General features: G+C 41.2%; 1 protein-coding gene across 2 annotated transcripts in view; it reads left to right on the top strand.

Annotated features, from left to right (window-relative positions):
• The window catches only part of ARMH3 (armadillo like helical domain containing 3), a 176,101-nt gene that overhangs the window by 24,317 nt on the left and 137,947 nt on the right, over positions 1 to 13,837 (top strand). For both annotated transcript variants that reach the window (XM_086680694.1, XM_086680695.1), the window contains 8 exons: positions 59 to 133; positions 253 to 339; positions 5,001 to 5,057; positions 6,139 to 6,182; positions 7,687 to 7,747; positions 10,284 to 10,330; positions 10,858 to 10,933; positions 12,522 to 12,615. In XM_086680694.1, coding sequence (XP_086536820.1) covers positions 59 to 133; positions 253 to 339; positions 5,001 to 5,057; positions 6,139 to 6,182; positions 7,687 to 7,747; positions 10,284 to 10,330; positions 10,858 to 10,933; positions 12,522 to 12,615 — 541 coding nt within the window. The remainder of the gene's footprint in view (positions 1 to 58; positions 134 to 252; positions 340 to 5,000; positions 5,058 to 6,138; positions 6,183 to 7,686; positions 7,748 to 10,283; positions 10,331 to 10,857; positions 10,934 to 12,521; positions 12,616 to 13,837) is intronic.

Below are 13,837 nucleotides of genomic sequence, written 5' to 3'. Positions count from 1 at the left end.
AGATGCTTAACCGACTGAGCCACGCAGGCACCCCTAAAAAGCCTTTTATTGCATTTAGGTGACAGATAACATCAGCCAGAACACTATCCTAGAGTATGTGATGATCAACAGCATATTTGAAGCAATTTTACAGGTAGGTCATTTCCCCCATCCTCTCTTTCTCTTTTGGGTAAACCGCCTCCTCAAATCTTCTCTGTCAGCATTCCTAGGAACTAGGAGTTAGCACTCATGCATTTCTGGTTCATGTTACAGATACTCTCCCACCCCCCAAGTCGCAGGGAGCATGGGTATGATGCTGTTGTCCTCTTGGCTTTGTTGGTGAATTACAGAAAATATGAGGTGAGTGGGCCCCTTAACGGACACTTATAATCTTTCTATAATCTTCCTAAGTGTGGCCACTCCTAGAGGACTTTAACATAGAAGACATGTTCTTGGTAAATGGTATATAGATTAACTTTGATTAACCAAATTCTAAAACTTCTATATTAAATGCTTGGGGCAGAGGGTATAGCCATTTAAAGGAATCCCGTGGTACAACTTCTAATAAAGTGAGTGAATATCCCTTAATGTAGTGGTTCCCAAACCTAGTTTATCATTGGAATCACCTAGGAACTTTTCAAAAAGAAGAAATTTCTGGGTTTTACTCTGGACACACTGAATCCAAATCTCTTGGAGGTAGGAACTGGGAATCTGTTGTTGTTGTTGTTGTTCGTGGTGGTGGTGGTTGTTTTTTATTCTCCTGTTGAGTATGATGATTAGCCAGGATTGGGAACCACTGACCTAACACATCTGTTTTGAAAGATTGGACTTTTGTATGTTGGATTTCCTTAATGTGGTCCACTTGTGTAAGTATCACTGTTGGTCTGGGAACTCTTTTTGATTTTAATGGAGAATTGAAGACAGAGCCTTACTCATGTCAGTTCTGGAATTCTCTTTGTTCCTGAGTTAATCAGGGACAGATTTACAAGTTTTTGATATGAAGAGCAGAACTCAGAGATTTGTATTTGATTTTATGCCTCTACTTGATTCTTCTTAAAAGGGAGAACACACGGAAAAGGAAGGTGGGGCTCATGGAAGACCAGGGGCCTCACTGGGGATTGCTTTGGAGGGATAGGGAGCATTTGGCACTGGGCTCTGGACACTAGGGGTTGAACCCAGAATCCAGGAGCTGCCTTGAGGTAACCTGACTTTCTTCACTTAGCGAGTAGCAGTGCTATGAGAAATGAGCCAGCTGGAGGGAGGCTTTTCGTTTGTGAGCTTCTGGATCCTCAGTCAATGATTTTCTTTTAAGATTTCTTTTCTTGTAATTTAATTTTTAAAAATGTTAATTTTTAATTTATTTTTAATGTTTATTTTTGAGAGAAAGAGAGAGGGAGAGAGAGATAGAGCACAAATGGGGGAGGGGCAGAGAGAGAGGGAGACACAGAATCTGAAGCAGGCTCCAGGCCCTGAGCTATCAGCACAGAGCCCAACACGCGGCTCAAATCCACGGACCACGAGATCATGACTTGAGCCGAAGTCGGATGCCCAACTGACTGAGCCACCCAGGTGCCCCTTAAATGTTTGTTTATTTTTGAGAGAGAGAGTGTATGTACGGGAGAAGGGGAGAGGGGCAGAGGAGAGAGAATCTTAAGCAGGCTTCATGCTCAGTTCAGCACGGAGACTGAGGTGGGGCTTGATCCTCATGATTGGGAGATCATGATCTGAGCCGAAATCAAGAGTCAGACACTTAACTGACTGAGCCACCCAGGCGCCCTTAAAATTTTTTATTTTTAAGTAGTCTCTACCCTAGCGTGGGGCTCAAACTCATACCACTGAGATCAAGAGTCACATGCTTCATCAACTGAGCCAGCCATGTGCCCCACTTAGTGATTTCTGAGATGGTTCTTAGTCAAGTCAAGAGTGATGGGCAACAAAATCTGGAGCTTATTCTTATAAGGAGAAGTATGGAAGAAGGGGAGGCTGTGAGAAAGGAATACTTAAAGAGGGACTGGAATATGTGGAGCAATGTTACTGTGTTAGGGATCCCAGGAGTTGATTGCTTTAATTTTCTTGGAGTAACTTACAAATGGTGTGTGGAGCTACTAATAAATATGTAATGTATCACCAACACCTGTTTTACTGTGATATGGGGGGGTTGGCATGGTAGCCATTTTGATCTCTGTCATGTGTAAAAGCCACTGTGGCCTTATTACAATAGCAAGAGAAGTAACTGAGGAAAAATGCTGGAGATAGTTAATGAAAGTTGAGTTGTACGTTATAGGAAAGCGCCCTCATCAGTAATGAATATTTTCTGAACATTCTGCTGGATGCAGGCCAATCTGAGGCAATGGCTTGGTTTCTCTAAATGTGAACTGAACCCTAGTTCAGCCCAGTAGGGCTCTTTGAAATGTCAGCCTGAAAAATTAGACAGGGACAAGGAACTAGAGAAAATCATATTTCTGGAGTGAGGTATGCATCTCTAGTCTGTCAGAAGCCTCAGAAGAATTAGTATAGTAGGCAAGGGCAAGCTAGTGGGCATAATTTATCTGGGCTTTGCAGCTTTTGATAGAAGTCGCTCATCAGAAACCATTAAGGAAACCTAGTGACCATGGAGCAGGAAGGTTTTTGACAGGCACATGAGGAATTCCAGATGAACATAGCAAAACCAAAAGCTGGTAAAATTTTATGCAAACTAGTATGAGAGGATGCATGCTGGGGAGGACAGATTCTAGCTACCACCACAATCCATCCCATGATGGATAGGGAAAGTTGCAACCTTTTAGCAAGGTGCAGAGGGCTCCAGGGAGACTGGGCACCCACCTAAACACAGAGAAGGCAGATAAGGTTGGACTTAAGGAATGGAAGTGATGGAAAAGACATCATGTAGTAAATGTAAATAATTCTTCATCACCTGAAATAGTGCATTCCATTTTTGTTATTTCATCTAAGGGGATAGAAGAGGTTCCTCCCCCCCCCACCCCCCCGCAAAAGCCAATGAAAAATGATGGGTATGGTTTAGATCAAATAAAGGCAGAATCCTATTAGAGTGATCCTGTATAGGCTCACAGAGTTTGTAATTCTGTCTTGTGGATGAGAAGTAGATTGCTTTCAGTTTAAAAAACGTGACCAGCACAACAGGCATATAGTGTTAAGGAAAATCAGTATCTGGTAGAATAGAAATTTTCACAGCATTAAGATCCTGGCCTTCTCGGTTTGCCCAGTCTCCTGTAATGACGTGACTCATTCCCCAGTTGGACATGATGTTTCCCAGAAATTACAGACTTGTTTATTGTCCAGTTGCAAATTGATCCTTCTCGTTTTTTTTTTCTTAAAGAGTTTTCCTTCAAACATGATAAAAATGTTGAAGAAGCAAATACATAGTTATCGATCATGTAGCCCTCACTGTATGCTAGATACTATGCTAAGGATTTTACATGTCTTAATTCATTTTTAAGTCTTATGGCAACCCTGAGAAAGAAAATAGTGTCCCCATTTTGAAGATGAGGAAGTTGAGCTTAGGTTAATAAAGGTGCTTAACTTGTCACAATTAGTAAGTAGAGGAGCTAGAACCCAAACCTTTGCTTTTAGCCACCTTCCCTTTTCCTCAACTGCTAAAGATAGGTTGTTCTTGGTAATCAGATGATCTTTATTATTACCTAAAACTGGACTTTTGGGACGGTGAGTGACAATGATGTTTTAAAGATTATGCCAAGAAACAGTGGCCTGCTCCTTCTAGTGTTGTTCTCTTCATTGTGGCATCTCTAAGTCAGCCTACTGCCAATTTCTTTTCCAAGGACCCACTTGCATTGGACCTTGTCTGACATCTGCAGCATCAGCAGGATTTGACTACTGGTTATAGGAAGCAGTGTAGAGAGTCTTCCTCTTTCAGATCAAGTGGCAAATGGAGTGGATTTTACCTCCTTGGGTTTTGTTGTAGAAAACATTGTAAACATTTGGGCTCTTAAGAAAGTAAAGCTGTCTCTTTTTCTATTCCCAGTTGACATTCAAAAGATACCCTCAGAAACTTGATTAAATAAAGTCTATGTGGGGGGTTTCCAAGTTTCTCAGTGATGAGTTTTCTCGGGTGCTGTAGAAACTACCAATGTTGTTCTTTGCTTCCCTTGGGTTAAAATTGGTGGCTGATCTATGTGAGGTCTTTCCTTACATCCCTTGTGTGGGATGTTTTTAAGGTGAGCAGGTCATTGGTTTTCATTCCACTGGTAGGATATGGCCCAACTGCATAATGAGTTTAAATATATGTCCATTTCCATATGCTGCCCAGCTGAGATTGGGTCTGGGAAAACTCAAGAAATCTTCCAATGTTGTAAGTGATGGGACAATCATTAAATCCCAGTGTTCTGACCAGATTGTAGTTTGGGTAATTACATCTTTTTTTTCAGTTCCCCTGCAGTGTTATTTGGGTATCAGATCCATAAATGGCCTCTCTGGCTGTTAAGCAGCTGCCACTTTCCACCCCCAAGGTGGCTTTGTTTTACGGGTGGGTGAATCAGTCCTTGCATATAGTTTGTGGAATGGTTAGGGAGCCTTTGGGATGAGACTGTAAGTTAACAACTTATACATCTGTGCCTTATGGCAAAGAAGCTTTTATGTTCCCCCAAGACTGCTGTCCCTATGGACTCAGATTATTGGTAGGATAGGACGAAATGAGTTTTGTGGAGTGTTCACTTCTTAGAAATAAATAAGATGGAAAGAAGGGAGAAGTGGCAGACATAGGCCTGGACCGATCCAGCCTAGAGGAAAATGCAAGTAGAACAGAACTGGGGTGTGTGTGTGTGTGTGTGTGTGTGTGTGTGTGTGTGTGTGGTGATTGCCCATGCACACTGAGAGATTTACTGGAAATTGGGGGAGTCAGTTGGCAGAATGGGTTTGATCTGGGTATTAGGAGCATCACTATAGAGAGAGGGCCTTATAGAACCATTTTTGTTAACACTTTGTTAAATAACTAATGGGTTATTAACTAAGTCAACTCACCTTGAATCTCTTCTCTTATTTAACAGTCTGTGAATCCTTATATTGTGAAGCTGTCTATCGTGGATGATGAGGCTACGCTCAATGTGAGTATCTAGATCCTTGTATGTTGTTTTAAGTACTTATGTTTGTTTAAGTACTTGATATTTAGAACAGAGAGCAGAGAGCTATTGTGTTAATTTCATCTGGCTATAAAGAGGGAATCGGTCTTTTCCTTTTAGAGCATCAGTGTGACTATTTTATTGTCTTTAATCTTCTCATCATGGAAGGAAGGTGTGAAGAGACGTTTGTTTGCTAATCATGATGAAATGGTTGGTTATGTTTCATGTTACAGTGTGCTGAGGTTGATGATCCTATAGAGTCAGTAAGTTACATTCCCAAGAATAAGAAGGCTTAGATGATATATCAAATCACCACGATGTATATACTTTAGATATCTTACAATTTTGTATGTCAGTAAAGATGAAATAAAAAAAAAAGACACAGTGAGGCTTAGAAGACTAACTGATGGGAGATCCCTTCTTGTAGAACTAGCTAGATGGCATTTGCAGCCCAACTTGGTGAAGCTGAAGCATGGAGGATGGTCTCTGTATCTGTTACATATGTCCTTGAAAGTTTGGGATTGAATATCTGATCTCTGACTAAGGGAGGAAGAAGATGACCAGGTGTCAGGCATATTGCCCTCTTCATTCTTCTAATTTATCTTATGAAAAAAAAAGCACACATGATTCATCCCATGGCCTTACTTGATCTTTGTGTCATGTTTATTAGCGGGTTCTAAAGGGAAAGTGGATAAGAAGATGGATGCATCTTCCTGGTACCTTCCTGTTTTCCTGTGGCCTGAAAGAGAGTGGCTTGTCTCTAAGCACCTTCATTTAGCGTGAGACTCATTGTCGCTCTTACTGTGACTGTTTTAGAGACATGAGAGCTTTTTGTTTGAAGATTCTAACTTTGTCTTATCTTTTGAGGTGAAAATGATCCCAGTGAAATTGTCAGTGATCTGGGCTGGTCTGTTTTGTGTCCCCCACCCCCTTGTTACTCTATTAAAGTAACATTAAGATAGTGAGATCAGGAAAATCTGGACCCCAGGACTGTATTTAGTGTTTTCTCTGGCGTGGTATCACCACCAGCCCCTTATTTCACCTGTGCTATCCTTTTTCTTTCTAGGGAATGGGACTTGTGATTGCCCAGGCTTTATCTGAGTATAATAGGTAAGTCCACTGTTCCAGAAGGGAAGGGTCTAATTTTCGTTTGAATTGGTTGAGTAGAAAACAGGTTTGCTCCAGTGCTTGGGTGAATTTCCCTTACCTATCCTAGAAGAGTATTCTTAGATTTAGCTTCTGGTAGACATATTTGCTCTAAGCTCAGCTTGATGGCCTTAGCAAAGGTTGTTTCTTTTTTCTTTCTTTCTTTCTTTCTTTCTTTCTTTCTTTCTTTCTTTCTTTCTTTCTTTCTTCCTTCCTTCCTTCCTTCCTTCCTTCCTTCCTTCCTTCCTTCCTTCCTTCCTTCCTTCTTTCCTTCTCTCTTTCTCTTTCCCTCCCTCCCTCCCTCCCTCCCTCCCTTCCTTCCTTCCTTCCTTCCTTCCTTCCTTCCTTCCTTCCTTCCTTCCTTCCTTCTTTTTGAGAGACAGAACATGAGCAAGGGAGGGGCAGAGTGGGAAAGAGAGAGAATCCCAAGCAGGCTCTGCACTTCAGTCCAGAGCCTGACATGGGGCTCAAACTCACAAACCATGAGATCGTGACCTGAGTTGAGACCCAACACTCAGACGCTTAACTGACGAACCACTCAGGTGCCCCAGCAGGAGTTGTTTCTAATACCAGGGGGAAAGTAGCCACCAGGTTAGTGTCATCTTTTATTTAAGCAATTAGACACTTTTTTTTTTTTTTTTGCAACCTTTGGTATTTTATTGCAGGGTATTTTAACTTGTTTTCCAGCCACAAGCAGGCTCTTCCATTTAGCACGATGTATCATACAAGTCATTTTCTATGTAAAAAAGGTTACGAAGCACCACTTTTTTGTACACTTAAAAAATAAATAAAAGGAGAAAACACATTGAATTAGCTCTAGTTTGGTGGATACTTCTTTTTCATCAGGAATCAACCGCAGCTTCCCAGAGTCCCTGTCTTTTCTGAGGGCATCTCTTCATTGATGCTTGTTTTCCCTTTTGCTTTGGATGAAGAAGGATCTGGTATTCAGTGAATGGAAACCAGAAGTGTTCCTAATCCTGGCAAGGGCCAGGCAGTATCTTTCTTGTTCCTCTCCAGACTTTGCTCACACACAATTGGATGTGGAATTTCAAATCTGCCCCATCTCCACAAATAGTTTAGCTCACAGATTTCCCTCCTCTTCCTTCAAAAACAAACAAGATTTTCACTCTACAGCCTTAAAGTAATTTCACTGTTACACTTTTCAAGTAATAGTCTGTTTGGGAAATAACTGGATCAGCCATATGTTAGAGCAGTTTCACACGTTTGCAGCTTGCTTTCTGCCTCTCTCCCAAAGTAGCCAGGCATTTTGATACATTCCGCCTCAAGAGCAGAGGCATGCATGCCTCTTATCTGGCAGGGGAGACTGGAGTGGCTACATTGTCATAATGCTTTTGTTTTCTGGAGTCACTGAATTCAAAGAGTGCCCTGCCCTGATTATATAGAATGCCAAGGATGGAGACATACTTGATAAATAATACTAAAGTTGAATTTAGTTATTTTTGTTCAGGCAATATAAAGACAAGGAAGAAGAACACCAGAGTGGTTTTTTCTCTGCTTTAACAAATATGGTAAGTCCGACTTGTTTTTTCTGTCTTGCTCAGCAGTCTTAAGGCGTCTGCAGGGGTAGACAAATCTGTACTTAGAAGTTCAAATGTTTGAGATGATGGCATGATGAGGGGAGAGTGGCTCAGAGCAGAGTTTTGAATGTTTATCTTTGAGAGAGAGAGAGAGGGAGAGAGAGAGAGAGGGAGAGAGAGAGGGCGGGTGCAAGCAGGGGGAGGGGCAGAAAAAGGAAAGAGAGAGAATCTTAAGCAGGCTCTAAGCTGTCAGTGAGAAGCCTGTTGCGGGGCTTTATCCCATGAACCATGACATCATGACCTTAGTGGAAATCAAGAGTTGGACGCTTAACCAACTGAGCCACCCAGAAGTCCCAAAGAACAGATATTTTTGAGAGCTGTATCTCTTTTATTGATTCCTAAATCCAAGTGAGATAAGGAAAGGAGAGCTCCGATTGCTCTGGGATTGATTTTTTTCAAATTAATTAATTCAGTTTTATAAAAGCTAAAAAAGGGTACACATTAAGCCAGACTTTTGCTTCCTGAAGAGCTGGCTATGTTTGAGGACTGACCCTACAGAATATTGAATAGGAAAGTTTAGATCTGAGCCCAGCCCCGAGTGCCCCTTGGCTGTCTGCTGTGGCCACTTGATCCCTCATAGCTGGTCCTGGAGTTGAGGGATTGATGCAGTGGATTTGACCCACTTATCTAAAGATTTAATGGACTGAGAGGTCCATAGTTTAGGAAAGTTACTGGTCCATTTTGCAAGACTTCTGAATAAGGTTTCTCAACCTTGGCACCATAGTCATTTTGGGCCAGGTAACCTGGGACTAATATTTTTTTATTCTATTTTATTTTATTTTATTTTATTTTATTTTATTTATTTTATTTTATTTTATTTTATTTTATTTTATTTTATTTTATTTTATTTTATTTTATTTTATTTATTTTTTAATTTACATCCAAGTTAGCATATAGTGCAACAATGATTTCAGGAGTAGATTCCTTAATGCCCCTTACCCATTTAGCCCATCCCCCTCTCCCACAACCCCTACAGCAACCCTCTGTTTGTTCTCTGTATTTAAGAGTCTCTTCTGTTTTTGTCCCCCTCCCTGTTTTTATATTATTTTTGCTTCCCTTCCCTTATGTTCATCTGTTTTGTATCTTAAAGTACTCATGTGAGTGAAGTCATATGATATTTGTCTTTCTCTGACTGACTAATTTTGCTTAGCATAATACCCTCTAGTTCTATCCACATAATTGCGAATGGCTGGGACTAATTTTGTTTTTAAATTTTTTTTTAAATTAATTTATTTATTTTTGAGAGACAGAATGAGACTTCTAGCACAAGGGGGGTGAGGGGGCAGAGAGAGAAGGAGACACAGAATCTGAAGCAGGCTCCAGGCTCCGAGCAAGTGCTCAGCACAGAGCCCGACACGGGGCTCAAACCCACGAACCATGAGATCATGACCTGAGCCGAAGTTGGTTACTTAACCTACTGAGCCACCCAGGTGCTCCTGCTGGGACTAATTTTTAAGAGATAAATCTCGCAGGTCTTAGAATCTAGGCAGATTTAGAAAGTCTTTCTTCTTGGACATTAGTATTCAAGTGATCAGCTGTAGGGCAAGACAGTTTTTGAGTTCACTGCAAAAAATAATCATCCATCTATCCCCGAAAAGGCAGCTTTTTCCCCTCAATGCCTGTCATCTTCCCTTCTTTTTTCTTAGAGTCTACTCTCAGAAAAGGATCTGATAAGCTCTTTAACTCTGAAGCATAAGTGAATAAAGTTTCTCAGAGGTCAGAGCAATATGAGCACTGTGTTGGTATTTGGTTAAATGAATTGGATATAATTATACTGCTCCCAGGGATCCTGGCCTTTTAGCCAGGAAGGAAAAGTTTTGTATGAAACAAAGGAAGTTTGAGCTGCATAGTTTGGGAGCATCAGTAGGCAGATGGAAAAGTATTTTTAGAGGGATGGGCATCTTTCTCAGTGCCTCTGATATCACACATATTGGAGATAGCCTACTCCATTTACTTCTTTGGCTGCCCTGCCTACAACACAGACTAAAGATTTTATGATCTGAAAGTGGGTCTCACATAGACATTTCTGGTCTGAAACCCAAATATTCCTCCGAAGATGGCTCTATGTTGGATGAAATCAGTGTGCTTTCTGTGGTGTTGTTTATAAGTTAGTTTCTGACTTCAAATAAGCAACTTTTGGGAAAGATGCAGAGTGACAAGGAGGTCTAGGTTACCATTTACTTGCTGTCAGCGGTTACTGAACTTACACATTGAAGAGGAGAGCTGGACCAAAGTCCTGATTGTTCTGTTTTAAGGCCCCTTAAGGAAAGACAATTTAGTGGAGTTCTTGTGATTCTTTGAAGATCTTTAAAGTGGGCTGGTTTTCGTCTGTAGGATGGGAGGGCCAATTCCCTGTTCCCTCAGGCTGCAAGCAGCTTGTCCTTTCACTGATTTAAAGGCTTCACCGGCACAGAGCCCCTTTCACATTTCCCTGCTATAAATCTGCAATTCCTCTTTCCTTCCACAGGTGGGCAGCATGTTCATAGCAGATGCCCATGAGAAAATCTCAGTACAGTAAGTGGCTGACATTCTTGTGCGGTGACTTGAACTCTAGTGTGGGCTATCTGGCTGGATAGGAGTGTGAAACGTTACCTCTTGTTAATCTTTTATGGATTCAAACTTTTATGGTGATTTATAAGATGTTTCTTGGGTCGTAAACAATAATGGACCCTTAGAAACCACTCCTTTGGACATGTCTGTTGAGCCCTAAGAAGCTGAAAAATGGTTCTCAGCTGTCTCTGGAATGAAATGAAGGGGGGCTAGGTGTCTGAACCAGTTAAGGACTTAACTGAATTGGGGTAGAAAAATGAGAAGGAAAATGAAGTGAATAAAAACTAGTTCTAAGGAATTAAAATTAAAGCCCTGACTCCTTGCCTATATACCCTTTACATAAACCCAACAAGGAAATAAAGGGAACATTAGAAACTCAAAGGGATTGATAATGAGGAACTTGGGTGAAATTTTATCTTGTTGGTCATAGTGTTTTAACTCTTCCACTATAAGAGCCTCTCCAGTTTGTTCTCTTTGTTTTCTTTCTTTAGAACCAATGAGGCCATCCTTCTGGCACTTTATGAAGCTGTTCATTTAAATCGCAACTTCATCACAGTGTTAGCCCAGGTTGGTTATATTAAAAACTCCAATCCTTCTTCTCCCTGAATTTCATACAGATTCACTCCATTGAAAAGCCTCGCTGGCTCTGCCCGTTTAACCCCTGCTTTGTATTGGTAAGTGGTAATAACAAAGAGGTGCATTAGTTGCCTCTGTATCGGGTTGTCCTCAATTATGTATGTTTCCATCTAGTGCTGAAGCGGGTCTGATAGTATGCAAAGTCAATGGTTTTGACCACTCTACTAATTCATTTGACCAGTTTACTGATTCTGTTAACCCAGACAAGTTGAGATTACTTCATTTTGCTCACTGGCAATTCCCATATGGATTTTCATGTCAGGCTTTCTGCTTCCTAAACCACTGTGGAATTGCAACTAGAGATAAAAGAGGCCAAGTCACTTGTCTTATTATTTCACCAATTTCCCGAGTACAAAAGTAAAAAGTATCGTATCTAGCATAAGGCTAGCTGTTAGGAGAAAAAATGGTCTATGCGTATCGAAAGCAGGAAGTCACAGGATCCTGAGTGCTAGGTCACTTCCTAGCTTGGGATGTCTTCGGTAGTTGGTAGAGAGGGACTAAAACAGGCCAGGAGCTCAAGTGCTGGCCATGAAAGCTGTCTTTAAAAATTGATAAAGTGTTTGTATCTTAGAGTCAGAATGTTTAAAATATGTATGCAGGTTTCTTTTAAAAGGACGTTTGTTTATGTTTATGCTTTTTTCTGTCTCAAAGGGCAGATGTGTATGGGTGGAATCACTGATGGAGTTTTATTTAACAACAACAACAAAATGAGGCCATGCTTAAAAAGTAGTGTGCTGGTTTAGGCTCTGCCTATGAGGACACTTATTATTTATCAAGACTGAGAACATGAGAGATTTTATCCACCATTCTCATTATGTTTGTCTGCTGTCTGGTGTCTGTCACTGATGTTAAAGGAGGGATGAGGAAGGTGAAAGGCTGGAAAAGCTGTTGGGGAGGAGAAGGGAATAGCTGCCCCTCAGCTTAATTCTCAAGAGCTAATGTGACAGAGGTGGCTAAGGAAGGTCAGGGACAGAGGAGTCATCTGTTTGGGTCCCAGTGGATGTCTCCCCCACGTCTCTGCTTCCACACTGTACACTCTTATTGGTTGTGGAACAGGGAGACTGCTGTCTGCTAGCTCTTTTTATAACACCTCTTATCCACTTGCTTCGCCTGTACTTATTCGTCAACTGTGTGGTCATCAAGACAGTCTATGTATGTGTTTTAGGTTGATCTGATGAGAGGAGTCCTTTCCCAGGTTCAGTTAGGACTGTAGATGCCCTCTTTTTGGTAGAATAATCTCAGGTATTTGTTTACCCCAGTTTTTTATTTGCATGGTTCTGCAGAAAACTTATGTAATGGGAACTTAGTTGCTTAAAGAAAACTTGCCCACAGAGCTTCTTATTAGAATTTAGCAAGCATCAACAGGAATCACGTTCTCACGGGAACTCAATGCAGAAGCGGTCCCTCCTCAGTGAGCATTCCATCTAATTATGACGCCAGGAATACCAGAAAGACTGTTGTGGGGAGGCTACTCAGAACTAGGTTATGTCTTTTCTTACCTGCTTCTGTTCTCTTTCAGAGTCATCCAGAGATGGGCTTGGTGACAACCCCTGTCAGTCCTGCTCCGACAACCCCAGCCACACCACTTGGGACCACACCACCCTCCTCTGATGGTAAACCCACCACCTCATGTTTTCTTGATTAATACGATCTTGAATCCTTCAGGGTGAGTGTAGCTGTGTTGAACAAAGAACACGGTTGTTAATTCTTTCACTTAAGAAATTGTCTGAGGTGATATCCTTTAGGACTTCTGAAGCTCCAATGGAAATTTTGGAAAAGACAGTCAGGTGCTTTTCTCTGTGTTAGAAGCCTGCCCTCAGGAAATGGTTGTAGAATCATGGAGTGCTAGATCTGAAAGGGACCTCTGAGGTCAGTGATGCCTGTCTTGCCAAACTCTCAGGATACTTGTGAGGCTCTGATGAGATACTTTATGAAGGTCTCTCTGAAATAAATGTAAGATAGTAATGTTATCTCATGTTACCATTGGTCAAATGAGGGAATTGAGGCCAGAGAAATAAATCGTTCACCTACTGTTAGTGAGAGTTGAGACTAAGATCCAGGACATGGGTCAGGGCAGGGACCATGTCTGTTTTGTTCACTATTGTCTGACCAGTGTAGTGCCTGGCATGGTCACTACGTAGTAAATATTAGTTGAATACATGCATGAGAAAGTGAACCCTAAGATATTACATACTGATATGTGTCTGCCAGCACTCACAGGGGGAAAATATCAAGTTTTGAGTGTATTATAATTGGAATTTGGTGGGTATTTAAGACTTCTACCCCTAACCCCCCCCCACCCCCCACCCCACGCACGCACACAAATTTCCACTTTATAAATTTTATGGCTGGAACTTAGAAAAAGGTAGCAGGAAAGAAGTTATGAATTTTGCCCAATAAGCTTTGTTGTCACCTGAGTGTGTTTGATAGAGTACATTAACCTAAAAATAATCTTTGTTTAATACTTGATGTTTTACCTGAAATGTTTACTGAATTTTGGGTAAAGAAATATAGGAAATCCAACTTTGGTCCTTTCTCTGTGCCTCTCTACTGTCTGTACGAGAAATGATCTTGTTTGATCTGCCTTTTCTCCTTGAAATTTTCATATAGCACCTGTGGCAGTAGCATTTCAAGGTAGTAAAAGTGGTGTTGGTACAGAAGAGTGTCAGGAAGGTGCCATTCGTACTCAGGTCTATGGTAGCAAGTTGGATCTGTTTGGAACTGAAAGCCAAATTCCAAAATATCTTAGTGAGAAGGAGCAAGTAGTAAGGATTGCTTACTTGTCTTTGCTTTTTCAGGTCACTGAATAATCCAATGGAAATACTGTTCTTTCTC

The sequence above is a fragment of the Puma concolor genome, chromosome D2 (assembly GCF_028749965.1).
Source record: "Puma concolor isolate L17-30 chromosome D2, mPumCon1.1.hap2, whole genome shotgun sequence".
In the NCBI taxonomy this organism is placed as follows: Eukaryota; Metazoa; Chordata; class Mammalia; order Carnivora; family Felidae; genus Puma; species Puma concolor.
This window is presented reverse-complemented; position numbering and strand designations above follow the sequence as displayed.